Source organism: Anopheles moucheti, chromosome 2 (assembly GCF_943734755.1).
Source record: "Anopheles moucheti chromosome 2, idAnoMoucSN_F20_07, whole genome shotgun sequence".
Classification (NCBI taxonomy): Eukaryota; Metazoa; Arthropoda; class Insecta; order Diptera; family Culicidae; genus Anopheles; species Anopheles moucheti.
The window spans coordinates 99,125,338-99,152,518 of record NC_069140.1 but is presented as its reverse complement, the minus strand read 5'-3'; the positions used below and the strand labels follow the sequence as shown (position 1 = coordinate 99,152,518).

Genomic DNA, 27,181 nt, shown 5'->3' with positions numbered 1-27,181 from the left:
GAACCCCAAAGCTTTGCTGTTTTCTGCGCCATCAAAGGTAACTGTCCGTCTAGGGCGTAGCCACGTTTTCTCCTTCTCCCGTGCAAATCTTCGTGTTTATTGTTTAGTGCAGCTAATTGATTTTCATAGTTGAGCTACTATTAACATAATCCTCTAATTTGCATTTGCGTCACACCCACGAAGATGTCAGGTCGAAAGAAATACCCTCAGGTTATTGTTTCAGAAAACGGTTACTTGTTGTGGTGCAATCCACTTCGTCTACAAAAATAACCGAGTAGTTAATAACTGAGGCGTCAGGTGAACAGGTGAAGTATCAAGCAAATAAGAAAGAATTAATCTACATGTGTTCAATTAAATGCGTAATTACCTATTCTACCGCAGGTGTGGCCGAGTATTTCATTACACCGAAGGAACCCTATGCTCTGCTCTGTAGGTCTATATGTAAGGAGACATGCCTTCATTTCATACAATGACTTGTTTATGATGTTCTCAAAGTTTTCAAATCTTTTTTTCAACTGCTATACCGGCAAAATAGTCTATTTAACACCTGCTTAACGGCTTCTAAAAAGCTATCGTGTCGATTGGGGACTCTCGTACCTTTTAAATATCTTCGTTAAGTTTGTTCGTTTAGCTTTCGTTAAGCAGTGCTGTCACAGAAACGTCACCTTCTCGCGTTTTGTTGCGTTCGCCGTCCGGTGTGGAAAGCTTGTAAATTCCGTATTTTTCAACAAAAACCCTTCTAATTTCACCACAAACATGGTGCATTACGTGAAAATGGAAGATGGCAAGGTGATGCCGATTCAGGAAATGCTGAAAAGTATCGAACGGTAGGTGTAGTTCGCCAAATTAAGTGCAACCATAACCTGCACGCTCGTTTTGTTTACGTTGCTTGTTACCTTCCCTATACGCCCTTGGTTTTCAGATACAATCCGGAACACCTGAAAGTGATCGAGGCTTACGTAGAGGAGCAGGCCCGCGAGAACCAGTACGATCTGGAGGCAAATCTGGCCTGCCTGAAGCTGTACCAGTTCAATCCACACTTGCTGAACCTCAACATTACGTACATCATTCTGCTGAAAGCCCTGACCAACTTCCCACACACGGATTTTGTGCTGTGCAAATGTTTGCTGCTGCCAGCACAGATGACCGACGATACGGTAAAGGAGATCATCTATCTGGCAAATATTCTGGAAAAGTGTGACTTCTCGCTGTTCTGGGACCGTGTTAGTAAGATTCCGGAAACCTTCGAGAAAATCAACGGCTTTACCGATTCGATCAGAAAATTTGTCTGTCATGTTGTGGGCATCACCTTCCAGACGATCGATCGCGGATACTTGATGCGACTGTTGGGTAATGTCGAGGAGAACGTATTGCGGGGGTGGTTGAAGCGCTACGGCTGGAAGGAGGAGGGTGGTCTGATCACGATCGCTACCCAGGAGGACAAGATTAAAACGAAACACATTACCGAGAAGATTGAGTTTGATAATCTAGCACCATTGATGGCCAATTGCTTGTAAGTTGGTGTAACGTGTGCCGGGAATGTCTCGCGAAGATGAAATAAACAATACCTTACAGTCTTCTCAATGCTAATGACTTGTTCATGATTCTCCGCGGCAGAACGTTGTAATGTGGATTGTTTGTTTATTTTGATCCTACTTCAACTAAAATGGCTTAAATGCTAATTACAAACATGTCTTCCCACCACTTCACTCTATCTCAATCACCGCTCCCACCTTGGTAAACGCTTCCTTCAGCTTTTCCGCCTCGTCCTTCGGAATATCATCCTTAACAACAGTCGGTGCACTTTCGACAAACTTTTTCGCCTGCACCAAGTTCATGCCCTCGAGCAGATTTTTCACCTCCTTAATCAGCGCTACCTTCTGTTTCTCGTCAAACTTGACCAGCTTCACCTTGAACGTCGTTTTGACCACTTTCGGGGCAGCTTCCTCCTCTTCAACGGCAGCCGGTGCAGCACCACCAGCAAATGCACCGAATCCGGCTGGCATCATCGCCGTATCGGGCAGGTTCAGCTTTCGCTTCAGCAACGTGCTCAGTTCGGACACTTCCAGCAGGTTCAGTTTGGCGATACTGTCCACGATAGACACCAGCTTCGGGTCAGCCGGCTTATCCGTGCCCTCCGGGACCGGTATCGTAAGCTTTTCAGCTCCGGAGGACGCAACTGCAGCTTCTGCATGTCTCACCACATTCGTTGTGATGTGTCGGGTGATGGAATTTACACGGGAAAACTGGCAAACTGTCCGTAAAGCAATCATTTTCGTTTATTCGGCTGCGTTGTGATTGAAAATTATGCAAATTGTAACGATAGTCCCGTCCCAACTTTTTACCAGCAGCATGCGAACCAGGTTGTGTTGTGACAGCTGTGACGTAACCGGTTCAGTGTTGCCAGCAAAAATGTCACTGCTTTTACCGATTTGATTAATTTTTTTAAATCTACTAAACTTCAACCAATGTAATTTATAGCAGACAAAAGGGTTTAAAATTGCAAAAAACTCAATTTTACATATTTCATAAAGATGTTGTAGCTCGTCGATCATATTTGAGGTGAAGGTTTTCAAATATAACCGTTTTCAGAGCGCTGTCAAACGAATGTACAAACCGGTTCAACGTAAATTCAAAGAAAAGTTAACTGTCAACACTGCAACGTATTTATCTGCGCGTTGTTATGAGCTGTGTGTCTATCGAGAAAGCAGAATTTTGGTGGTTTCAACAATAATTATTATATTTAAACTGATTCAAAGTGATTTGCCGAGTGCTAGAACACAGGAAAACCCGTTTTCGTGGATTGTATGTTCAAGTTACAACAGCCAGTACGGTTCAATTTGTGATTGTGTTTGGCTTACCCCAGCTTGTTGTGGCGTCTATTGGTTCGTTGTTGATATGCTGTGCAAACACCAAGCAGAATGAACTCGAAAGGAAAACGATCGTCTGTGAGTGTGCCTATCGTGTTGGAACCGTTTTAACCGTCCTATCATTTACGTTAAAACGTTTGATATTTTAGATTTTGAAAAAACAGCAACAGCTACCATCCACCGATGGGCGTGTTAGTCCCGTAGCATCGCTACCCAGCGCCCAATTTAAGAGCAGTAGAAAAATAGAATTTCATCGCAAAAAATCCATCAAGTGAGTAAAACCGTTCGGCGAAGGTGTCTGTATCCGTAATGTTCATGTTATCGTACTCGTTCGAAGGGAATTTCTGGTCGGTGAGGATGTGGACACTATCTGGGGGAATTCGTACGAAGTTTCCACCGACGGTACTCCGTCCAGTGGGTTCGAGGACGCCACACTAGCAAACAGCAGCTGCCGAAGTACGACGGATGAACAAAACAAGGAAAACCAACCTTCCTCGGTGGACAATTCGGTGCGACGCAACTCCATCAATACCACCAACACCAGCTGGGATCTATCGATCACGATAGCGGACGAAGAGAAGCGAAAAATACGTAGCGAAACATCAGCAGTTTTCTCGCAGAGCCTTAACACGACCGAACGACTGCTGGTGGAACCGTTTGGGACACCGCAGGTTCCTACCGATAAAGTTAAGCTAACATTGAACGGTTTGCATGGGGACATTAACGACGTGCAGGCAATGGATATAAGTCCAATCAAATCGAACATCAACCCGTCGCCAAGAAAACTGATCTACACCTTCCCGAAACAGGGCATGTTTGTGGAAATTAATGATGTTCCAGAAGGGAACCTAGCTGAACAAAATGTCGAGGATGCTTCTTTAAGCGCACATCAACGAGAAAATCCCGTACGACCATCGTGGCGCGCCGGATCATCTGCGACGGGTAGTCAGTCGGCTCTTCTAGGTGGCAGCTCATACAACGTATCAGAAACCTGGAATTCACACCCGCAGGCAATGTTCCGGCAAGGTGGTCACACACGCGTAAGCGGAGACCTTGGTAACGTTAGTTCCGACGTGGATACTACGATCGCTCTCACAAACGCCATGACGAAGGTGCTTCAATCACGTTCGAACGAATCGATTCAGAAAGCAACTAATATGGAACTGGACGAGTCGACTACCACACTACCGACAAACGCGCTGGCGCGTGCTAGACCTTCATTTTTACCATCTAACCAACGTCCAGTGGATGAATCACAGGATGTACTCGAACAAACGCCGACAAACGTTAAACAGACGAGAGCCACATTTATATCAGCTGGTTACACATGCGAAGACACACAGTCGGCAGATATATCTTCGCCAGTGGAAGGGCATGTACAGCGCGATAGCTTGTCCCTCGATAATCTTTCCATTTTGACCGATATGAAACAGACCGAGGCGAATGAGGAAAACACAAATAAGATCGGCTTTGTGCAACAACAGTTCGAAGTAGACAAATCTTCAGCGGAGTGTAAACGGGAAGGTATTCCGATAGATTTTGGTTTGTCTAGTTTGAGTTTAAACCTCCTACCGAGCTCGCCTGAGGTGCCGGCGGTTGTTAAACCAAGAATATTACGCCCTACCCTACCATTAAGTATGCTGGAAGCTGCGAAAGACGTGGATGAAAGTAAGAAAACTGATACAAAAGACGAATACGATCGCAATCGATCGGTAAAGCGTACCCTCGGTATGGTATCAAGTCAACGGGAAAAGGCTAGCTGCGAGAATCTTAAAGAAACGGAAGTCGCCACTAAGAAATCGCTAGTGGCCATGGACATCTCAACTCGAAGGCACACTAACAAACCATCGCTAACTACGGTCCATTCGAGAACGACAGTTGATATGGTGGAATCTCCTGCACAGTCTAAGAAGGACTATCGCTCTCAAACAATTTACCAATCGCATGACATCGATATCGATCGCGGGATGTTGCAAGGGCAAAACTCTTCAAAGCAACGCCATCGCGGAACTGTTCTGTGTGATGAGGAAATGGAGCTTACAACTCACGTTTCTGCAGTTGTTAAATCATCTACCAATGCTACAAGACGGACCGATCACGTGCCTGAACCGGTACAGGATGAAACGACACAAATACAACACACTTCGGATAGAATGAAGCGAGGAACGGTTCTTGGGACAGTCCCGATCGACGATTCCACCGACTGTTCTCCGCATTCACCAGAGACTGCGCTCAAAAACTATCGAAAAACTTTATACCCGTTGGATAGAATGAAAGAAGACGTTTCGGTTGTACCTCCAACGAAAGATTCTGATCGTAAAACGATAATAGGTGATGAGAGCATGGTACTAGACGTGTATCCAGCAACTTGCGTTAAAGCTGGTTCTGATTCTTCAATTTCATGCGTTGTGTATGGCCGAAATGTGGACGAGCTCTCCATTCACGCCACACACGGAAACAATGCTGTGGATATGAAATTTGCTCATCCAACTATCTGCCAGCCGGAACCGTGTGATGAATCTGCTCAGATTGTGTCTGGTCGTCAAACCTTAATGCAGGAGGAAAATATGGTCCTATCGGCAGGAGCTGTAAGTGCAAAAGGTAGAAGACAGCGCTTTACGACGCATATTGCACATTCGATGGAAGAGGATGAAAAATCCACCGTTAATCAGAAAAAGAATGACACTACACCTTCACTGCATCCTTCACGGAAAAGTATCTTCAATGCGGAAGAAATGGAGCTAACGTTAGTGCAAAAATCTAACACGATGGCTCTACCCGAGCCGTTCGAAAAGGTTGGATATACAACACAAGCTACAGGAGAAATGGATGAAGGCAACGCAGAGCACCTGTTATCAGTGCGGATGGCAGCGATCGAGCATGCTGATCAGGAATGTATGGATCTTCATAAAACCCACCGTGAAGACGGCAAGGCGCACTTTATTCAATCGCACCCGCAGTCAAGAATTCCTAGACTAACAACCCACGTTCGAGAGGATATGCAGGACATTCAGCGCGAGCAAAGCCGACCAAGACACTCCATTTACGAACGGGAAGATATGGACGTTACAAAATTAGACGGCGCTACAGCCATAAATGAAACATACCCCGATGATCGTTCGAGTGCGAAACTGCAAGAGAGCAAAGAAAAGAATTCGACTATTCATGCAACAAATCAACATAAGTCAAGATCTTCTATCTACGAACATGAGGCCATGAACGCTACTAATATTTGTGAAGATCAACGCGTTGAATCCCATTGTCCCATTGCCGACCAGGAACCGATATGGATGCAAAATGAAGACAGAACCATAGCTGCCTGCGAGACCCACTCCAAGAGTGCTCGAATTGGTTTTACCGACATGGAAATAGAGCAACCAGTAATACAAACTGAACCGAAAGAAAGCACGTATCGGAAAGATGTGACGACGTTTACGCACATTGGCTGTGCCGATGTGGTCGGCGAGATGCAACACGATGTTACGAACTACAATACATTTTTGGAACACCATGAATCGTCTCACGGAACGCAAGTGCAACGAGCTTCTGCTGCACACCATACTGACCAATTGCAATTGGGGAAAACATTCAATTCTACACGGTTATCGAAAGCATACGAAAACGATAGTGTTTCTAAGTCGGTCATTCCTTCGAGACTGTCGTCCTATCAGATAGAGGCAATGGATGAAACTAATACTCCTGACCACACATCAACGTCAAATGCTAGGCAGACTAATTTCTCAGAGAGAAAGACTTTTTCCAATGCTCGTTTCGATTCTCCGATGCACATGTCACCGGTCGGTGGCAACAGCGGTGGCAAATCAACACTGGGACAGTACTCCAGACAAACGAGCTACTATCCCGAAGAAATGGAAAGTGCACCGACGGCAGGACAGAAGAAAGCGGTGGCTGATCGTAAAACATGCATCGAGTCTTTTAGTTTCCGACAATCGGAACTGCAAAGAATCGCACTACAGAGTAATGCAATCGATATGGAAGGTATTTCGGTGCTCGAGAGTGATCCAACTGATTCGAAACTGGAAAAGTACGTTACGGTACAAGGGCAAGCGACAAACTACTTCCCGAGCTGTACCTCGAACGAGGTGGAAGGGAATATGATGCATTCTGTAGTAGGGACTATGGAAATGCAACCCAAAGGACTCCCAAACAATCGTTTGTCCGTTTATGATGCAGCGGCTATGGTGGAGGAAACAGTGCCGATTAATACCCTTCGGCTAAAACAAGGACATTCATCAGCACTGGAACGCCCTGATGGTGTTACAAGCAAAGAGCGTAAGAGCAACAATTGTATGGATGAAACGATCGTTCCGGAGAACATACGGGTGGAACGCGATGCGAAATATGACATCCACCAATCTGGCAGCCGTGTTGATAGCACGGTAAATGCATCGCCTGTCGTGTGTATTGCGGAACATCCTCCCATTATGGGTCAGCATCAGCCAAACGGTCGTGGTACACTATATGGCACTGAAGAAACCATGGAACTGGGGACAGCAATGTCCAAATTGACCAAATCTTTGCAAGACAAAAGAAATAGACAAACGATTCATCAACCAGCCAACATGGATTTGACCACAGTCGGCCGAGAGATTGCGACACCACCTCCACCGCAGGTATTTTCCCAACGCGAAACGATCTACAATGTGCGAGCGATGGAAGAAACTCCTCCGCACGGTGGTTTTAATTCGGTAAAAGCCACTAACGCTAACAAGCCGAGTCCTTCTGAGCCAGGGCAACAATCGGTTATTGCCGAACGACCGAGTCAGCGAGGTCAGCGACAGACAATTTTGATACCACAGGACATGGATGTGGAGGAAGGAGAGCAGGAACAAGCTGATGAAGAACAACAATCATTCGCTTTTTCTATGCTGCCACGGGAATCAACTGAGGATCGCGTTCCTCGTTCTGCGTCCATACTACCGAGGCACGCATTCTTCCGCGATCCATCAATGGATGCATTTCCCGAGATTACAAAATCTGGCCCTAAGATGGAGAGACAGTCATTGCAGACGTTTCATCGGAAAATCATACCCGTAAACGATACGTCCGCATTTAAGACACACGAGATTAGTGACATTTCGTTGGCTACCACAACGATGGAACCAGAGGTACCGGGCATTGGAAACATCACCGGTATGATGAGTATGCGCGAGATTACGGAACCCCTATCGCTTGCATCGCTCCAAGAGCAGTCCAATTCGGTTTCCGTTATCTGTCGAGCCGATGGTCCACGGAATGGCCCTGTTTTCGACAAGGAGCAAAAGGATCTACACGATCATACAGTTAGTGTTGAGGCGATGGCCTTTGTACCGACGCGCCAAACAGGTGCAAGTGACGACGAATTCTACGATGCTGAAGATGATCCAGCGGTGGAACATGATCACGATCCTCTTTCACTGACAAAGTCCCGTCACCTTACGATGAAGTTTATCGATGTAGGACACTTGGAACAGACGAATTATAACACTACGGTACCGGTACTGGGTCCGGTCACTGCATGTAAGCGTGCTCATGCGCAAGTGCTTAGCTCACCGGTTATCAATCGTGCTACCGAGGCGGATCAGGATCCACTTCAAATGACGACGGAACGACAAACACTGCACGTAAACATGGAGCATACACCGCAAGGTCCAAACAGGAAGCGTCCACGAACATCCTGCACAATACCTGCACCCGAGGATATATCAACTGAAGTTGCTGCTGCTGCTGCTGTCGAAGAACCATCACCGATTGAGGAAGTCATTGTTAAAGAAGAACGAGAATCGCTTATCAAAGCTAATCGCATATCCCAGACAATTATTCACGATCCGTCCGTGTTCGTGATGGAAGAACAGGATCTTCTGGACGATGAATCCGATCTTCCGTGTACTTCAATGACTGAAGAACTGCAGCCGGATAGTTACGAACAACCCAGCCCCAAGCAATCTACCACACCACCGCCCTCATCGACATCACAACCACCAGTGTGTATGATAACGGAACTGTCCTACTACAAAAACTTTGCCAACTTAACGATCGATTCGTATGAGGAAGAACGATTAACACCATCACCAGGCGACGTAGGCGAGCTGGAAGGGCAAGAAGATGCCCCACAGGTTGATGGCCTCGTTGCGGAATGTATTTCCCTTAGTGATGAAGATTCGCTCAACGTTACACCGCCAAAGGTACCGCTTTCGCTCGACTACAAAGGTGGCAATCAGCAAACGGACGAGGTACTCGATTCCACCATCGCCAGCAAAATTATGTATCAAATCCGGCAGACACATCCAGTTGTGAAGCATTCTTGCTGCGGTATGCAGACGGAGTGTCTGTGCCGGATGTGGAAAGACCTTAAGCGACATCAGGAAATGTCCGATTTGGTGTGGAATCGATGGTGCACCAAGTATGAGGCGATCAAGCAGCGAATTCCCAAGGTATCGCACGAAGAACAGCAGACCGATCCGCAGCAACGGGATGAGGAGCATCGATCCGACCGGGTAACGCTGGAAGAACAAATTGAGGAGCTGAATTGGCGGTTGCTGCGTGCGAAGGTGGATGACGATTACCTCTTCGTAAAGGGTGAGCTGAGCAGGGAGGATTTATCGAGACGCAGAAGTAGAACGATTGTCAGCGGACACTATCCGGAAACGCCCAGTGCTGTATTTTTGGTGGACAATTTTAGAAGGTAAGAGGGGAACTGCACGTACCAGCGGAAATTCTTAAGCTGATAGTTTTGTTATCTTATCTTTCTAACTATACGCTGGCTTTTGTCTTCCATTGCTTTAGCTATCTTTCGGAACAATTGTACGTAGACAACAGTCCTCCGTCAGGTGCAGACCGACCAAGGGTTCCTCGCATGACACAACTGATTGCGAATAAACTTTCCACGGATACGGGTACCCGTTGGCTGTTGGACTGTTCGGAGGATGGCGATGGCGTGCTCCTACTACGACATCGTACCCTGCGCAGTTTCTTCATATCGATACAACTGCAGCCACCACGAAGCAAACCCGGAAAGATGGTCCGGGAGATCACCGAAAGCTGGCGGCTGGAACGGATACAGGTGTGCGAATGTATGGAGGAGTACGTACACTCTCCCAAGCTACTGCTAGCGCACGTCGAGTTTATGCGGCTAGCACAGGAAACGACCGAGCGAACACTCCGATCAACGTACCGAACGGTTGCGGATCTGATGGGCTTGTGGCATCACTTCCACGAGCTGATAGTGCGGGTATTTGATGCCGTGAACCGACTAGTGACAATCATCCGCAACAACGATGCACTGTTGTGTTACGATGCGTAAGTTTATTGTGTCTCTTAAAGAACAAGTGTTACAATATTAATTTTTTTCACTTTTCCGATTTTCTCTGCAGTCAAATGGAACGGTTTCATGTGAAAAAGTGCGTGTACCGTGCTCTCGATGATGAGGTAAACACACTGCTCGTTCATTTCAACTGGATCGCAAGCATCGGTGCATCGGGAGTGAGCTTCAAATGGCCCACTGCAGAACTTAACACACTTCTTCCCACGTCAACCGGTGCCAATCAACACACGACCGCTCCCGGTAGTTTTATGCAGAGCGTTGGGACGAACGAAAAAGCGGGACTCATGTTCCTGGAGTGTTTACTGTGGAACGTGGCAAAGCACTACGAAACGTAGCACAAACGTACGCTAATCGATCTAACATGAATCCGTATAAAATGCAATTTTAAATAGTGAATATATTTTAATGCTTTACTATTCTTATTCAATCTAAACTAAATCAATGCGTGATTCGGCAAATAAATGTTGTTTTTTAGATGAATTGATGATTTATTCTTCTTCTTCTGCTTGGCCCGCTCACAGTTGAGCACGTCGTGTTGACATGGCCAGGTCACCAATCCGTTTCCAGAAAACTCGGTCCAAGGCTGCATTCCTCCACCCCCGGCTGCACCCGATCTCCGACAGGTCTTGCTCCACTTGATCCAGCCAACGAACTCGCTGCGCTCCTCTGCGCCTCGTGCCGAACGAGTCACTGGCGAGCACCTTCCTGGTGGGGCATGAGTCCGACATCCTCATCACGTACCCCAGTCATCGTATCCTTCAGACCTTAGCCACCGTTAGGATGTCTGCTCCGTCAAACAGCTCAGCTAGCTCGTGGTTCATTCTCCTTCTCCACACTCCCTGCTCAGAAATACCGCCAAAGATAGTCCGTAGCACACGCCGCTCGAAAATGGCGAGAGCGTTGGCTTCCTCCGCCCGTATTGTCCATGACTGATGGCCATAGAGGACTACCGGACGTACCAGTGTGCGATATTTCGTGTGTTGCTGGAGCCTTCTGGATCGCAGGAGTTTGTGGAGCCCGTAGTATGCGCCTACGGATTTCGCTGCTTACGTTGTTGTCCGAAGTTACGATCGTGCCAAGGTAGCAGAACTGCTCTACAACCTCGAGAACTTCGCCGTCAACTGATACTCTGCTTCCGAGTCGGGTTCTATCACGATCAGAGCCCCCGGCAAGCAGGTACTTTGTCTTCGTCGCATTGATCCTCAATCCAATCCTAGCGGTCTCGCGTTTCAGTCGGGTCTACGCCTCGCACAGATGTCCATCCGATGATGTCGATATCATCCGCGAAGCCTAGGAATTGGAGAGATCGGGTAAAAATCGTGCCCCTGATGTCGGAGCCCGCGCTTCGCATGACACCTTCCAGAGCGATGTTGAACAGCAAACAGGAGAGTCCGTCTCCTTGCCTCAGACCCCGGTGAGATTCGAACGATTCCGACAGCATGTTCGACACCCTCACCTTGCACTGCACCCTAACCATAGTGGCCCTCAACAGCCGTACCAGCTTCCCAGGGAATCCGTACTGCTGCATGGTGTTCAATAGTTCTGTCCGATCTATGGTATCGTAGGCCGCATTGAAGTCTATGAACAGGTGGTGCGTAGGGATCTGGTGCTCTCAACACTTCTGGAGGATCTGCCGAAGAGTAAAGATTTGGTCGGTGGTCGATTTGCCTCCAACAAACCCAGCCTGGTAGTTTCCGACGAAATCTGTAGCAAGGGGCGCAAGTCTGCAGAAGAGTATGCGGGACAGGATCTTATAGGCGACATTGAGGACTTTGATGGTTCGGAAGTTACCACAGTCTAAGCTGTCACCCTTTTTGTAGACTGGCTGCGTGACACCCAGTTTCCACCCATCCGGTAGTTCTTCCTGGTCTCAAATCCTTAGGATCAGCCTATGCATGATAACGGCAAGCCTCTCCGGCCCCATCTTGAACAGTTCTGCCACCAGTCCATCGCTGCCAGCTGACTTATTACATTTCAACTGTTTGACGGCGCTGATGACTTCGTCCAAGGATGGCAGGGGCACTTCGTCTTCGTCATGTTGGCTGCCATTCTGTTGCTCAATTCTGCTTCCTGTGCCTCGTCCTGTGTTTGCTGTATCTGCTCCGTTCAGGTGTCCGTCGTAGTAGCACTTCCACCTGTCGATCACCTCTCGCTCGTCCGACAGGATATACCCTCCACGTTGCGGCGATCATGGGAGTAAAACCGCTTCGTGACGCATTCAACATCCTGCAAAACTGGCGAGTTTCCACCGACTGAGTTAGCTGCTGCATCAGTTGATGATTTATTATTATATTATTAATTTCGTTTCATGTCAAATCGAATACAATTAGTATATTGCTAGTATTTCTCGAAATAGAGGGACGAGACTGATGTGAAATTCAGCACACGCACGTTTGTCTTTCAATAGCATGTATACAAATGTTAACAACAGCATCTTTTTGTAGGTTTTTTTTCCAAAATAAAGTATGGTTTATAGTTAAGAACTAGTAACATTCAAAACATTCCGAAAAATAAGCGCATTTCGGGTTTAGCGCGTATTTTAGGCCACAGCTGTACTGTAACGGCTGCAAACGTCACGCGCCGCATCTCGTTTTGACGTTTCATCGTGAACAAATTGACGTATGCAACGGACAACAAACGAAGCGAACAAAAAAACACACACAAATGCATGTGGAAGAACAAATAGAATGTAGGAAAGTTTCTACAAACAAACGACAAAACAGCTGAACAATTCCATCTGTCCAAAAGTTAGGAGGATAAGAACAGCGCAGGCCAATAAGCCAGTACAACTGTTTCAGTCGTGGTTGTTGCTACTGCGTCGTGTGTTGTGCTCGGTTTGCTCGTCCCAAAGTACCCCTGACCTTAAGGAAAGGGTTTACGCATTTTCCTTTGTGATATTGATCGATTCGTTGTGTCGTAGCGAGTCACAGGATGCAGAATGTCCTGAATTCTGTGAAGGGCACGGCTCTTGGTGTGGCCGAATATTTAACGCCCGTGCTGAAGGTTGGTCTACGGAAAAGGGAATAGTGCGTGTCACGCCTGCTTTGTTTCTCACCTGTGCTGTTTCCCTTTGTACTTTCAGGAATCAAAGTTTCGTGAAACGGGTGTGCTAACGCCGGAAGAATTCATCGCCGCCGGAGATCACCTTACGCATCACTGTCCGACCTGGTCGTGGGCGGTTGGAGATGAGAGCAAAATTAAGCCTTATCTTCCGAAGGGTATGATGATACGGATTCCCCTTTTGCACGGCACCACGTAACAGTTCTTCTTTCTGTTTTGTACGCGAATGTTGCAGACAAACAGTTTTTGATTACGCGCAACGTACCATGCAGGCGACGTTGTAAACAGATCGAGTTTGTCGGCGAGGAAAACCTCGTGGAGGAGAACGATGCGGATGGCGGATGGGTCGAGACACATCACTACAATCCGGACGATGCGGGAAGTGCCGGGCTGGAGGAAAAGGTGTGCGAAATGAAGCTTGATAGTTCGCGCATCGAGGACGAACCGGCGGCCGACATGGATGATCCACGGAACCTCGACGAGGGTGATGCGGATGGTGGCGATGAGGATGACGAGGATGGGGCTGCAATCGATATGGATGAGTTCGAAGAAAGCGGTCTGCTGGAAACGGTTGATCCGGTAAGAAAAGGAAAAAATATTGCAAGAGCTTACGGTAACTTCATGCAATGTGTTTTGTTTTAGTCAAATGCACTACTTCCGGCGCCGAATGAGAAGCCCAAACCTGTCGCATCATCGGAGGTGGAAGGTGATTCGGTGGTGCGCACAAGAACATACGATCTGCACATCACGTACGACAAATATTACCAAACGCCCCGGCTGTGGGTGATCGGGTATGATGAGAACCGAAAGCTGCTGAGCGTGGAACAGATGTACGACGACGTTAGCCAGGATCATGCGAAGAAAACGGTTACGATGGAATCGCATCCACATCTACCCGGACCGAACATGGCTTCGGTTCATCCGTGCAAGTGAGTTATACGTCGCAATGGGGAGCGTAATTCTATCAATTTTACGTGGGTCACACCGGAATTCTTTTTGCGCATTCCAGACACGCCGATATTATGAAGAAAATCATCCAAACCGTTGAGGAAGGTGGAGGAGAACTGGGCGTCCATATGTATCTCATCATCTTCCTGAAGTTTGTCCAAACCGTCATACCGACGATCGAGTACGATTTTACGCAAAACTTCAACATTTCCAATCACAAATAAGGCAGCAATTTGATATGGTAAAGATGGTATGAAAACAGCTGACGTTCCGTCTGATGTTAGAGGCTGGCAGGGAATGGCTTTTCACAGCTTGAAGGGCTAATTTTCGTAGAAACCTTTGGTTACATCGTGTTTTTTAGTGTTTAACTTCTGTTCTAGTTGGTTTTTGGTTCATTTTCCTGTTGCCTACGTTTTACGTTGTAGTGTGTCCCACTGTGTATTTTTCTGTTACTGTCCCGTGGTTTTACTTCCAACTGAACGCACCATAATGATATTTAAACCCGATAGCAAATCGTGCACTCCATTACGCAACTGTGGCTTTCAGAATAAAGATCTATGGGTAAGAGAGAAAGAGGTGAAATATATGTACGGAATTGCTTATCAGAAAGGCGTTAAGTATCTCTTGTTATGATGCTATAGTATGTTGAGACCATCTGCTACTTGTAGTACTGCATCATGGTTTCGTGTTCTACCCCATAGAATGTCATATACCTTCGAAGAATTGCGCCATGGAATAGCTCCTATTTAAGTAAACCTGCAGCAGGCAGAGGAGGTCTTGATCTAAACCTGTCAGGCCATACCAGGATGTTGCTAGTCAGCGATCCATTCGGAATATGTGGTAGAGGACCTACAACGAGCTCATAGGTTGGATCAAGTGGTTGGAGATTGGATGCTGCTTTGTACCGAGTTTCCTGGAAATGGTTTAGTCACCTGTTCATATTACGACGCCGGACTGAACTGTGGTTCTTGCTAAGAAAAAGAAATAAATTTCGGAGATGTGGGGTCAACTATACTTTTTTTTTGTTAACGGGGAGGGAACCTTCAAAAGGTACCCACCTAGATGGGCTTAACGCGGCTAGACACCGCCCCTCGAGATGGGTTATGTGGGATTCATCGTGATGCTTGACCCGTGAAGCGAGTCAAGCAGCCGATGCAACCGTGCGTAGTAGTCCATGCGGGGTCGTGTGTACGTAGCACCATTGCTGTTGCGCACTGCTGCGTCGTCCTTCCTGGTTGTCCTCGCTGCTGCTGCCACTTCGTGCCCTTCGTCTGTTGCTGCTGCTGTTGTTCCGAATCCACCCGTCCGTGGCCGCCGCTCTCGGGTGGGTCCTAGCTCCTGCTGCTGCTCTGGTTACTCGTCGCTACCGCTGCTGCTTCTGTTTTCCGTTGTCCTGTCTTCCGTTCCGTTGTTCCGTTGTCCACTTCTCTTGGAGGCTTTTGAAGATTGTCCGTGCGGCCGTCCGGACTGCTTTCCATGTACTGCGGCTGGCACACATTTCCGTGGCAAGGTTGTCCATCGTCAAACGGGTGTGGCTCTGTTGCTGCATCTCATGTCGTGCTCGGGCGAACCGTGGGCAGTGGAACATCACGTGGTCGACATCTTCCACGTCATGCTCACACACCGGGCAGTTAGGCGAGCCCTTCAGGATACCTTTGTTGACGAAGTAGCTCCGTAGGAACCCATGTCCCGTTAGGTAAGATAGAAATCTATTTCCCCGTGCTTTCGGCAAACCCATGAACTGATGTCCGGGATCAGCCTTCTTGTCTTCAAACCTGGCGAACTCTGCTGCTCTGCGCTGGCTGTCCACTGGCGTTGCCAGCGCTCCATGGTCTCTTCTCGCTGCCGCTTCCGTACGTCTGGTGCTGGACCTCCCCTCGCTGTCTTTTCGTCGTGGCAGCGGATGTTCTCCGTCCACAGCAGAGCTTCCGTCCACACGCTGGCGCAGCGTAGCGGACAATGCTATTCCCGACGTTCACCAGGGGTCTCTTTCTGCTGCTTTTTGAGCCACACTTATTCGGCATCAGGGCGGTCAAGACGTTCGTGATACGAGTCGCCTTGTTGCAAACCTCCTCTAGATATCAGCCGTGGTGCTGATTGCGGCAGAGCTCAACCCCGAGGTACTTGAGCGTCTCCGTGGATTCGATCGTGTGTGTCGCTCGTGCAGAAGATCATGTAGCCGGTCTTATGATGGGCCAGCTGCAATCCCACTCCTCCCATCCAACGCTCGATCGTCTCCAGGTTCCTCGTAGCAAGGGCGCTGATGTCCTGCGTGTCCCGTCCAATGAGGGTGAACGTCACGTCGTCAGCAAACCCGATGATGTCCGCACGCTTCCCGCACAGCTCCAGACGGAGAAGGTCGTCGTACATGACGTTCCACAGTGTTGGCCCTAGAACCGAACCCTGAGGCACGCCCGCCGACATTGGTAACGAGACCAATCCTTCGTCCGTCTCGTAGTGGAGCGTGCGATTCTCGAAGTAGTTCCGCAGCATCGCCCGGAGGTACGGTGGCGTGTTCCTTCACTGCAGAGCCTCTCCGATCGCTATCCAGTTGGCCGTGTTGAAGGCGTTCTTCACGACCCTTTCGAAATCCGTACTGGGCGTCAGACAGACCACCCGTCGCATCAAGATGCTGCGTGAGCCTGCGCTGAATGAGTCGCTCCAGTACTTTCCCGAGGACGCTTAGTAGGCAGATGGGCCGGTACGACGACGGTTCCCCGTCTTGGAGAAGGGGTCAACTATCCTTGCAAGCAGTAAAGATGAGCTCGCTGATCTAACCCCACTGTATTACACAGATCAATAGAATCATGGATCGCAGCAGGCCGGACAGTTGAATAATCATACGAAAACTCAGCCCGTGCTACGCGGAGCGATCGCAGACGAGAACCGTCAACATCTCCGGCCGCGGGTCGTGTGTTCCCGCCTGTCTGAGCTGTAGTTTAGCAGAAACATGCACGCGTAAAGTTGTTGTAAATATCGAGAGAACCATCAACAGAAATCGCTCGAGAGTTTTGAAAAAAGCCGCGGGAAACGTATACGGAGCATAAGAAAAGAGCTGGTGTGATTCCGGCGTGCAAGAGAACACGTGCCCGTGCGGCAGGAATTGCGGGGTATAGGACAGAGAGACATCCAGAGACAGAGAACGAGAGCAAAAGGGAGCACGAAGACGTTTTGTACACATGAAAGGCAAAAAGCGCAACCAAATGTAGAATTAGCACTGAAAACAAACAGAGCACCGAACGAAAACAAGCCCGCTTTCGCGCTCCTGCAAAGAGAATTACGATATTCCGTGTTCCGCGTCTAGCGTCTAGCTGTCAAAACGAAAAGCGCTCCGGTATTCCGAGAAACATTCTACAGGAACCGGGAAAATTAAGTCATCAATGGTATCAAAGTTACAACCGCAACTATTTGTCAGCCATTTGTCATTTTTAGTTCGCTTGCGTTGTCAACGCGCCCGTATACGTTTCCCATTCCACATCGCATTGCTTTGACGTGCTGGGGACCATGTTCTGTGACTTGTTCGTGCTGTGGGTTTCAACATTATCAAAAGTGCGTTGTTAACGGCAACGTGAAGCCGTGGAAACAATCCCTCGTTGCTTCCACAGTTTTCCTCCGGCAGCGAGAAAATACTCTCCCTCAGTAGGCTCTTTTGTCTCTGTCGCCCACTCCTTCTCTCCCCCAGCACCCAGAGGTACGTTGGCACCGTTATTTCAGGATTTAGTGGAGAGCTATTTGTGCGACGACGTACGACTTCTGCCTTTTTGATGTGTGCGCTGGGATCTGCCTCGAGTAGGTAACAGAGAAAGAGTGAGAGCGTGCGGAAGCAAACAGAGAAGGCGTGAGTCGGAGTAGGGCAGGTTTTTTTTGTTGCAGCAGGGAATTTTCATTGCGCGAGCATTATTCGCCTGCGTGGAGCACAACTCTGTGTGTTATACGGGGAGTGGTTTGTATGTGTGTGCGTACGAGAAAGAGAGCAGCCTGGCACACACGCACACACCGTCAGAGGGAAGAAAAAAATCCCCGGGAGATAGAGTCGAATCGGAAAGAGCGCGTGCGAGCGTCGCCATATTGTTCGTGAGCGTAGTGCGAGTAGGTCGATTTTGAGGAGCTACGGCGCGCGCGATCTGTCCCGTGAGCTGTGGTGCGTTGCTGCTACTATAGTGGGCCCCCATTTTTTGTGAGCCTTTTCCCGTTTCGATTGCACCTCCATAGGCACAGAGCGTGTGCGGAGGGTAGTGAGAAGCGGTGAAGCAGTGAAGCTTGTAAAATCCTCTTCATTTTGCTGTGGGATGAGCAAAAGAAGCGTTCCGTTTTGATGAGTAGTGTCTGAGAAAGAGAGAGAAAGCGAGATACAAGAAGCAGTGTGTGCGAGAGTGTATGCGTGCATACGCGCGCGTTCTTGGAGGGTTTTTTTACCATCGTGTACCATCGTTGGCCAGAGTTCCACAAGAGGAGGAGGTAAAGTACCCCCGCAGGTGGAAGAAAAGGGAGGACAACGACTCCCCTCAGCGCACACACGAGTAGACCAGAATACGCGTTTGTGTGTGTATGTGTGTGTGTGTGCGTGTGTGCAGTTTTCTTTTCTGCGCCTAAGTGAAAGGAAAAATCGAGAAAATCCGTACGGTGTGGTGCCACACAGCAATCCGTGTGCGAAGCAGTCCGTCTGTGTGCGTGGTTCCAGTTTTGGCAAGCAAGAATGGAAATGTGGTGAAAGCTTTCCTTTATTCTGCTTGATGTTGGAATATTTAGTAGAGCGAGTTGTGTGTGAAAACAACGACAAATCGCGTTGTGGGGTAGTGTGTGAGTTCGTACCGAGCGGAGGGCCGACTAGTGAGTGAGCGAAGGAAAATTTTCTAGAGGGAATAACGCATTATTTTTCCCGTTTCCAGCGTGCTATAGGTGGAGATCTGGTGAGCAAGTCGTGTCGGGAAAGCAAGTGAATAATTGTAAGGCATAAAAACACGGACGGGTCCACAAAGAGTGTGAATTTTGTTTGAGATTAGAGTGTAGTGCGTGTGAGAGTGAGTGAGAGTGAGGAGCACAAGAGGAACCATGTCGCTCCCTATCAACTCACTGTACAGCCTGACCTGGGGTGATTACGGGACCTCGTTGGTGTCCGCGGTCCAGCTGCTACGGTGCCATGGCGATCTGGTGGACGTCACACTGGCCGCCGGTGGACGCAGCTTTCCGGCGCACAAAATCGTCCTCTGTGCCGCAAGTCCATTTTTGCTGGATTTGCTAAAGGTAAGTTTCGTGCTGTTCCCGTGTGTGGGTGTGTGTGAGTTTTGAAAGGTTAAATATAGAGCGCCGTGGTGGGATGTGTGAGAAGAAAGGAGCGAGAGAAGCGCAACGAACCACTCGCTCAAGTGAGGAGGAAGCAACGCTCACAGTCCACGTCAGAATGAGAAGGAGCGCAAGAAAAGGGTTTAGTGAGTAGGCACATATATTTGCTGGTAAAGTACAAAGAATACCAAAAAGTGCACCATTGGACATGCGGGGTGTGTGCGTGTGTACTCATAGTGGAGAATAAGAAGGAGGTGAGAAAGCAAGAGAAAAAATATCGTCTGTCATCTCTCCCGTAGTGAGAAGAACGAGTGCGGTGAGATGTGGAAGACATGGGTTGTTTTATTTTGGAATAAGTTGTATCAAAACTATTCAATAAGATAAATTAAACAGTATTTAACGCATTGTCAATGTAAAAACTTTTTATTTAATCCTGTTTTTACTGTCGTTTCATAATGCAAAGAGGGTTTTGGTGTGAAAAAAGGTGACTACAGTGAGATGAAAAATAGTCTCTCTGTTGTTTCCTTTTGTGAGATGCGGGTAGTTTGCGCTCTCTTTTCTACGTTCACGAATGTAGAAACGGGTGGCACGAAAGAGCCTGTCAGAGCGTGGCAACAATGCCTCAGAGATGGAGAGACAGAGAGAGGGAGAGTTAGAGAGTTTTTTTTTATTCTTTACAATTTTCTTCGCTTCCAACCGTACATGTGTGAGTGAAACGTCAGTGCAGCTCTAGTCTCTCAAGAACCGGCACGGCAGTGCTGCCAAATTGTATTTATTTTTTCTTTACACTTGCCAAAATTGGAATTGCGATATTTTTTCCTAATAACATGAAAAAGCGTTTAAATAGTGGAAATGATATTACACTAAGCTTTAATTGAAAAATGACACATCGTATCGTACTGATTTTCTTTCTCGTTACAATTTCCCAAAGCTAGTGATGTTGGATGGGTGTGTGAGTGTTATGCTATTTTTACACTTGCCATCGGGGTTCCGTTAGCAACGCTATTTAAACGCGGTTGTCATCGGCGGTGTTTTTCTTCTTGCTCCTGTATCCCTGTTTAATCCGCATGTTGATGGTCAAAGACAAGACACTTAATTGAGGTTGTGGTGGGTGGTTGTCAGAGCGTGCTTGTTTTTGCTGCTCTTGCTTCACACCAATTCTATGTAACTCTGTTACATACTTTTCCATCATAAGAGCAAGCAAAACAGAGCAAATTGCGAAAAGAAGCAAAAGTCTAAAAGATTCTCTTCTTCCTCTCCGGTGCCTCTCGGCGCCTCTCCGGTGTGGAAATTCCCAACCTAAACGTACACTCAATGCACGGAAAATGTTCGACGATGGCCGGATAATGGGAATGAGATAGGAAAGAGTGTCCTCTCATGCATATGCTCCTTGATGTGTGCGTTGCGTGCGTGCGTGATGTGTGTAAGTTTTTGTGGGCGAGCGCCCTCTTTCCACAAACTCTCGGGAGATGCAAAGAATTCCGCGCGTGCACCCTCGCGGATGATCTCCGCTCAATAAATGATGAGGCTGAGGAGGAGGAACACATGCGATGCACGCAATCAAGAGAATAGATCGAGTATATGCTCTGTTTTGATTTTTTATTTGCGCACACATTAAACCATCACAAACAACGCTTCTGTTGGTGTGAGAAGGTGGGCAGAGTTGGGTTGGGAAATCCTTGGCAGTAGGTTTTCGATGGTTACTGTAGGGCGATGTCGTGGAATTTTCAATAATTCCTACCATTTATTATATTTTGAAAATATTCGACAGAAAGACCTTGTTCATTAGGTGCAATTGTGTTTTTGAGTCCTTGACGTGATATCCTTAATATAGCGGATATCGAGGAAATATATTCCTAAAGTCGCTATATCAAGCTTGTTATTATCATTATTTACAATGCAAGAGGTGGGGAGACCATTAGCAATCGAAAATGATATAATATACCAACGAATGCGCACAGTTGGCATGGATTTTCCACGTCCTACTCATCGGCTAGTGCTTGATGAAGGGAATGAAATAACGCGTTGTGCCAGGAGGTTTATTTGATTCTGCGCAATGTGACGACAAATGAAAATGCCCGTACACATCAAAGCGCTGTTGTATGTTTGGAAAAAATAGCAACGCCTAACCAAAAGATGACATGAGATCAATGAAATATAGAAAAAAATAATAAAGAATGATTCACTGGACATAAGAGGACTGCGGAACGAAACAACCGGAGGTTTATGTTGTCACCAAGTGATAGAAGTGTGCGAATCGATAAAACAATTTCTCATATAAAACATATCAACGCTCTGCGCCTCCTCACACTCTCCTTCTCATCGTTTCATTTGTTTCGCTTTCTCGCTTTCTCTCCGTGATGTTATCCCACTCTCCTCTTTGCTCACGGTTTACTCTTCTCGTACATCTGCCTGCGGTGTATATCTCTCCGCGGCGTGTGAGGTGCGTCGCGAGCCACCCTCTTTTTAAGCATTATGTGGCGGGAAATTAACCCACATTCCCACCCCACCCTTAAAACGGTGGAACAGCCATGAGGGTGGCCAACTTTACAAACATGATCTCTTCTACCCCAGTAACTCTCTGTTTTGATGTCGAATTTCTATTCCGTGTTTGAATGTGTTCTCTTTCTCACCGTCTGCTCTGCTTCTCAACAATCTCCACACAGAACACACCATGCAAGCATCCCGTCGTTATGCTGGCCGGCGTCAATGCGAACGATCTGGAGGCGCTGCTCGAGTTTGTTTACCGCGGTGAGGTAAGCGTGGACCATTCGCAGCTTCCCTCGTTGCTGCAGGCGGCCCACTGTCTCAACATACAGGGGCTGGCACCGCAAACCGTCTCGCACAAGGATGACAACACGACGTACACCACCTCGATCCAACTACATCCGACCTTGGTGCCGCAGAATCACGTCAAGGCGGTGATCGACGTATCGAACAATGTTTGCGTGAGTAAACTGTCACTTCCAATGAGCCTTTCCGTTTCGAACCGGGGAGTGTACAATAACCGAAGATCGCTAAATATTCAATCAATTTTTCCCCAACACAATGCGCCAAACTTAACTGCCTCTCTCTCTCTCTCTCTCTGTTTGCAGACGGCGGAAGAACTGATCACAACACTCGGACCTACACAAACGGTACAGGCACAAGTCATTGAAACGATCACACCGGACCAGATGTCGGATGAAGTCACGAAGGATGTCATTAGTCAGTTTTTGCCCACACGCAAGCGCAAGCAGCGCACCAAGAAGACGGTCAATCAAGGACAAGCAGGTGCGGCAACTAACAGTGCAGGCGGTACTCAGGCGGCCAAGGTAATGAAAACGGATGACGATGGTACAACGATTCAGGTGATTGTGAACAATGCGGAAGAAGCGACACCCGTTCCAAAGGACATTAAGAAGGAAGCGAACGCTGACGGTACCGCGGTAGACACGAAGGAAGGCATCATCAGTAAGTGTCGGTAATGGGTATGTTCGCGTTAGAATTGGTTTGAACGATTGGTATTTTGTCCATTTTAGAAATCAAGAGCAAATCTCAATCGGAACAACCGGCAACCTGCCCGATCTGCCAGGCCGTCATTAGGCAGTCGAGGAATCTACGTCGACATCTGGAACTGAGACATTTCAAGAAACCCGGCATGAAAAAGGAACGCATCCGCAAGAGCAAGAAAGGTATGGCAATTAATTTTTTGTTTAAAAACTACTTTGCAGAGGAGACTATCTATTGATGCTTGGTGTCCCCATCATGTATGGCAGAAAGTTGTAATGTTGTAACAATCCATCATTTACCACCCTCTTCCCAGGACAAGGTTCGAATCCCAACCAAGCAAACGGAAGCAATGGCACAAACTCAGGCAATGGAACGGTAACCGGTGACCAGGTCGTACAACAGGCGCAGCAGCAAGTCGTACAGCAACAGGCCCAACAGCAACAGGTGGTACAGCAAGGACAACAGCAGACCACGATCGACACGACCGGCACGATATCCGTCACCGTTTCCCAGGCCCAGGCACAACAGATTGAACAGGCAGCCGCAAACGGACAGCAGCACGTTGTGACACAGCATGAAAATGCGGACGGCACCACATCCCTTTCGATCGCACAGGTTCAAACGCTCGATGGCCATCAGCTCGCAATTGGAAATCTCAACCAGGTAAGCACAGCATTGGGAGAGGGCTATGAATAACAGCGTTGGATACTGATAACGGGTTTTTTTTTCCAGGCCACACTGATCCGAACCGGTGAACCGATCGAAACGGGCATCATTGCAACGCACGAGCCGACGCTACGTCCCCACACGGAGCTGTTCCGCGTCGGCAACACCGTCTACACGATAGAGGAACGTCGGACGGACACCACCAATCGCCTAACTTAGAACGATGCGGACGTCGACAACGGAGAGGGCGACGTTTATGAAATAGTGGAGGGTGTCGATTACGATTGCATCATCGACAGCGGTGTCGACGTCGAAATAGAGGAGGAAACGGGCGAGATGGTGGAACAGCAACAGCAGCAACAGCAGCAACATCAGCACCAGCAGCATCAGCACGGTGGAAACGGTGCTGTTGTTGGATCGATCGTGGTGCAGGAGGATGATGGTGGCGGTGCGATGGTAAATCACGTGGAGGAGGTCGAGGAAGACGATGACGATGTGCAGGAGATCGTCATGGATGCGGCCTCGGTGGTGGCCGTTCGGCAAGCGGATGAAATGATGGTTGGCGGCGATGTGAGTGGTGATACAACGGATGGTGTCATTATAGATGCCACTACGGATGATGAGGAAGAGCTGCTTCTGCATCATCATCATCACTCGCATCATCACCATCATCAGCAGGTGTTGCAACATTCGCTGGAAGTGGACGAAGACGATCACCATCATCATCATCATCATCATCATCCGCACCATGCTGGCCAGCAACAGCAGCAGGAGGATGTATCAGACGATCATCATCATCAGCATCACGTACATCACGTGGTAGAGGAGGATGATGTGGAAGAGTTGAGCGGAGTGGTAGAAGAACTGGAGGAAGAAGAAATTGTGCAGCAGTTCGATGGATCAACGGTCGTCACCGTGACGACGGCACGGGGGAGTAGCACCACGCGCAGTGCTCACCACAGCGGTGGCATAAGCTTCGTAACGACCGATTTGCCCCTGTCCAATCGGCGCAGGCTTGCTGTCCGACGAACTCTCGGGAGCGTTCTGCAGGACGATGTGGTAATAAGCGAAGCCGGTGATGGTACGATCGTTGAGGTGCCCATCGCTGCGGGGAGTACCGGTAGAAACAAACCAAGACATGATGTAGGTGGAACGGACGCCGACCGAAGCGGTGGAACGGCATCTGCAGAGGAATCAGTAAATGCTACTGGTGTAGGAGGCACTCTTGAAGGCAGCGAGGGTGGTGGTGGTGGTGGAGGAGGAGGAGGAGCTAGTGGTGACCATGCCGGTTTACCATCGTCTTACAAACATTTTTTCATCCTCTAAAAGTGGTATGCTTCCATTTATAGAGAGTCCCCCTCGGTCCTCGACAGTTGGAGTAGAAGCGATTGTTTATTTTTTGGATTGTTTTTGAAGTCTCAACTCCTTGCGCACACATATGAACCACTAGTCGAAATGTGTGGCTGCTCCTTTATTTTGATGAGACACCTACCACCCATTATACCCACGTGGGGGTAAGGATGAGGGTGAAGGATTCATTAGAAGAGTCGTGTTGCTTTTGTATACAGTTTTATATGAACCCTTCCGTTGTTTCGAGTACGTCACCGCTTATTTCATTTATTTCATAGCGACTTGTTAGAACTTTGCTCTAGTGTATAGGTTTTATTTGTATTTAGTACATTGAGGAGGATAGAGAGAGGACACACCTTTACAAACAACATATTCTACACACCACCATACCTTCATTAGGTATGTTTATTTTATGTTTAATTATAATTATGAAGATCGGTGGATGGAGTGTAAGCGCGCGTTTTTCTAGTATGTGTCTTTAAAAGAGTGTCGTGTGAAGTTTGGAGAAAGTTTGAATTCGAAATTCAAATGTCAAACAAATTTTAGAACTGAAAAGTTAGTCGACAATTACGCGTGCATGTTTTCTTTTCCCCCAGCATTATCCTTAATACTCTCCATCCGAAGGGCAGGCGCAAATAGAGAGGCACACACGGTAATGTTGTTCATGAGTTTCCTTTTTTTTCTATTAGCTTAAGTTACGGCTTTGCTTTACCCATATTAAAATGTACATATAGTTGATTCGTATGTGCAGTACTCCCCGCGGTAAGCATATTGACATTGAGCGTCCACACAGGAGCCAGCCGTTTGCGCTGATACTAGAAAATAGGTAAATCGGCAGTTATCGATTGTAATAAGCAGCATTAAAGTTTTACGGTGTGCAAACCAACCCCACAGCATTGCAGTAATTTGGAATTCAAAATCAAAAATCCTTTCAAAGAAGAGAAAGCAGAGAGAGGTAGTGGGAAAGTGAAACTAGAAAGTGAAAATAGTAGACAATGTTTCAGTTGTAAATGTTGAGATTTTTTATTTTGAATTTTTATCGGGTTGAATAATGTTGGTACACTGTCTTTTAATCAAATCTAATTGAACATTCAAGAAGTCTCCCTTTAAACGTATCTAAATTTTGTTATTTCGCGCAGAATTGATGAAGAGAACGCAAGAATATTCTTGGTACAAGAAATGGCACTCGTGTCGTAATCAGTGCCATTTTCCTTGTGCTTTTATTTCACCATGCGTGGTTCAATGTTGCTTAAGACGTTTATTAAAAGCATTTTTTATCCCGTGTCTACCACCGTTTGATATGTGGTCCTTTCCTCCTTTTTCTTTTTTTTTTAACGGCGTAACTGTCGTGTGGTACGGTTTTCGCAAAATTGAATGTGTTCTCTTTAAATGAAATGTTACAAATTGAGTTTATCTGTATTCTATTCTACCCCGAACAATTTTCAAACATCGAGCATGAAATGATGCGAACAATATTTACATCAGAAGGCAAAACAAACCATGCGCCCCTGAACATCCGGAAGGGAAGCTTTGCGGACGAAAGGCGATTTAATTTATTATACACTTCCCGATCGATTAGTTTTGTCAATCATGGATGTACAGCAGTAGTGTGCTGTTGTACGCGCAGCTAAGTCTCATCACCACAACATTTGCCGTGTACGATGGAGAGATGAAAGATCATTTTAAAAGCTGTAAAACAAAATAATTAAATTTCGATGAACCGCAGCTATATGGTATGCAACACAGACAAACAATCACACATTTAGACGAAGCGCGCTATAGATTTGGGAGGGGAATAAATGGTACTTTAAAGTTTGTCGTAATGTAATGTAAATCACAGACACACACACACACACAAACATAAAAACAAACTAAACGAATAGTAGCTATTATATATGTTTGGTGTCATTTTATCGCGTTTAATGCAAAAAAGAAAAACATACATAATAATTGTGTAGGTGACATAAAACCCCCCTTCCTTCAAGCAAATCCCCGCTGTCCCACCCTAGAAAAAAAAGAACAGAAGAAGCTGAAGAGATGAACCATGTGAGCATAAAACAAAGAAATGTGTGAGTGAAACGAGTGTGTTTTGTCCAAAATTTTACAATTAGATGAAAATGGCAACAAAAAATATACAAAAGAGTACAACATTAGCGAATAGTGAAGAAACCCAATGATGATGACGGTG

At 47.3% G+C, this 27,181-nt stretch overlaps 5 protein-coding genes across 6 annotated transcripts; 4 read left to right on the top strand and 1 right to left on the bottom strand.

Moving 5' to 3' along the window:
* Positions 1–670: 670 nt before the first annotated feature.
* Positions 671–1,579, top strand: LOC128310002 (eukaryotic translation initiation factor 3 subunit K). The gene is made up of 2 exons (XM_053046529.1): positions 671–827; positions 923–1,579. Exons 1-2 carry the CDS (start codon positions 757–759, stop codon positions 1,515–1,517), a joined length of 666 nt encoding a protein of 221 aa, XP_052902489.1. The 5' UTR covers positions 671–756; the 3' UTR covers positions 1,518–1,579.
* Positions 1,580–1,605: 26 nt separating this feature from the next.
* LOC128310004 (uncharacterized) lies at positions 1,606–2,364 on the bottom strand. The gene has a single exon (XM_053046530.1). It carries the CDS (start codon positions 2,271–2,273, stop codon positions 1,707–1,709), a length of 567 nt encoding a protein of 188 aa, XP_052902490.1. The 5' UTR covers positions 2,274–2,364; the 3' UTR covers positions 1,606–1,706.
* Positions 2,365–2,921: 557 nt separating this feature from the next.
* On the top strand, positions 2,922–10,663 carry LOC128310743 (uncharacterized). Its single transcript, XM_053047458.1, has 6 exons — positions 2,922–2,948; positions 3,020–3,141; positions 3,208–5,665; positions 5,750–9,555; positions 9,657–10,169; positions 10,244–10,663. Exons 1-6 carry the CDS (start codon positions 2,922–2,924, stop codon positions 10,527–10,529), a joined length of 7,212 nt encoding a protein of 2,403 aa, XP_052903418.1. The 3' UTR covers positions 10,530–10,663.
* Positions 10,664–12,824: 2,161 nt separating this feature from the next.
* LOC128310162 (ubiquitin-like-conjugating enzyme ATG3) lies at positions 12,825–14,810 on the top strand. The gene is made up of 5 exons (XM_053046731.1): positions 12,825–13,197; positions 13,277–13,412; positions 13,490–13,833; positions 13,897–14,183; positions 14,264–14,810. Exons 1-5 carry the CDS (start codon positions 13,126–13,128, stop codon positions 14,424–14,426), a joined length of 1,002 nt encoding a protein of 333 aa, XP_052902691.1. The 5' UTR covers positions 12,825–13,125; the 3' UTR covers positions 14,427–14,810.
* Positions 14,811–18,326: 3,516 nt separating this feature from the next.
* Positions 18,327–23,862, top strand: LOC128307230 (transcription factor GAGA). 2 transcript variants are annotated; one of them, XM_053044996.1, is made up of 7 exons: positions 18,327–19,000; positions 19,092–19,446; positions 22,152–22,433; positions 22,581–22,938; positions 23,007–23,159; positions 23,291–23,640; positions 23,710–23,862. In XM_053044996.1, the coding sequence occupies exons 2-7, from the start codon at positions 19,255–19,257 to the stop codon at positions 23,860–23,862; spliced, it is 1,488 nt and encodes a 495-aa protein (XP_052900956.1). In that variant the 5' UTR covers positions 18,327–19,000; positions 19,092–19,254. The 2 variants fall into 2 exon arrangements, with proteins under 2 accessions (XP_052900956.1, XP_052900948.1); XM_053044988.1 differs by having other exon boundaries at positions 18,327–19,446.
* The last annotated feature ends 3,319 nt before the right edge of the window (positions 23,863–27,181 follow it).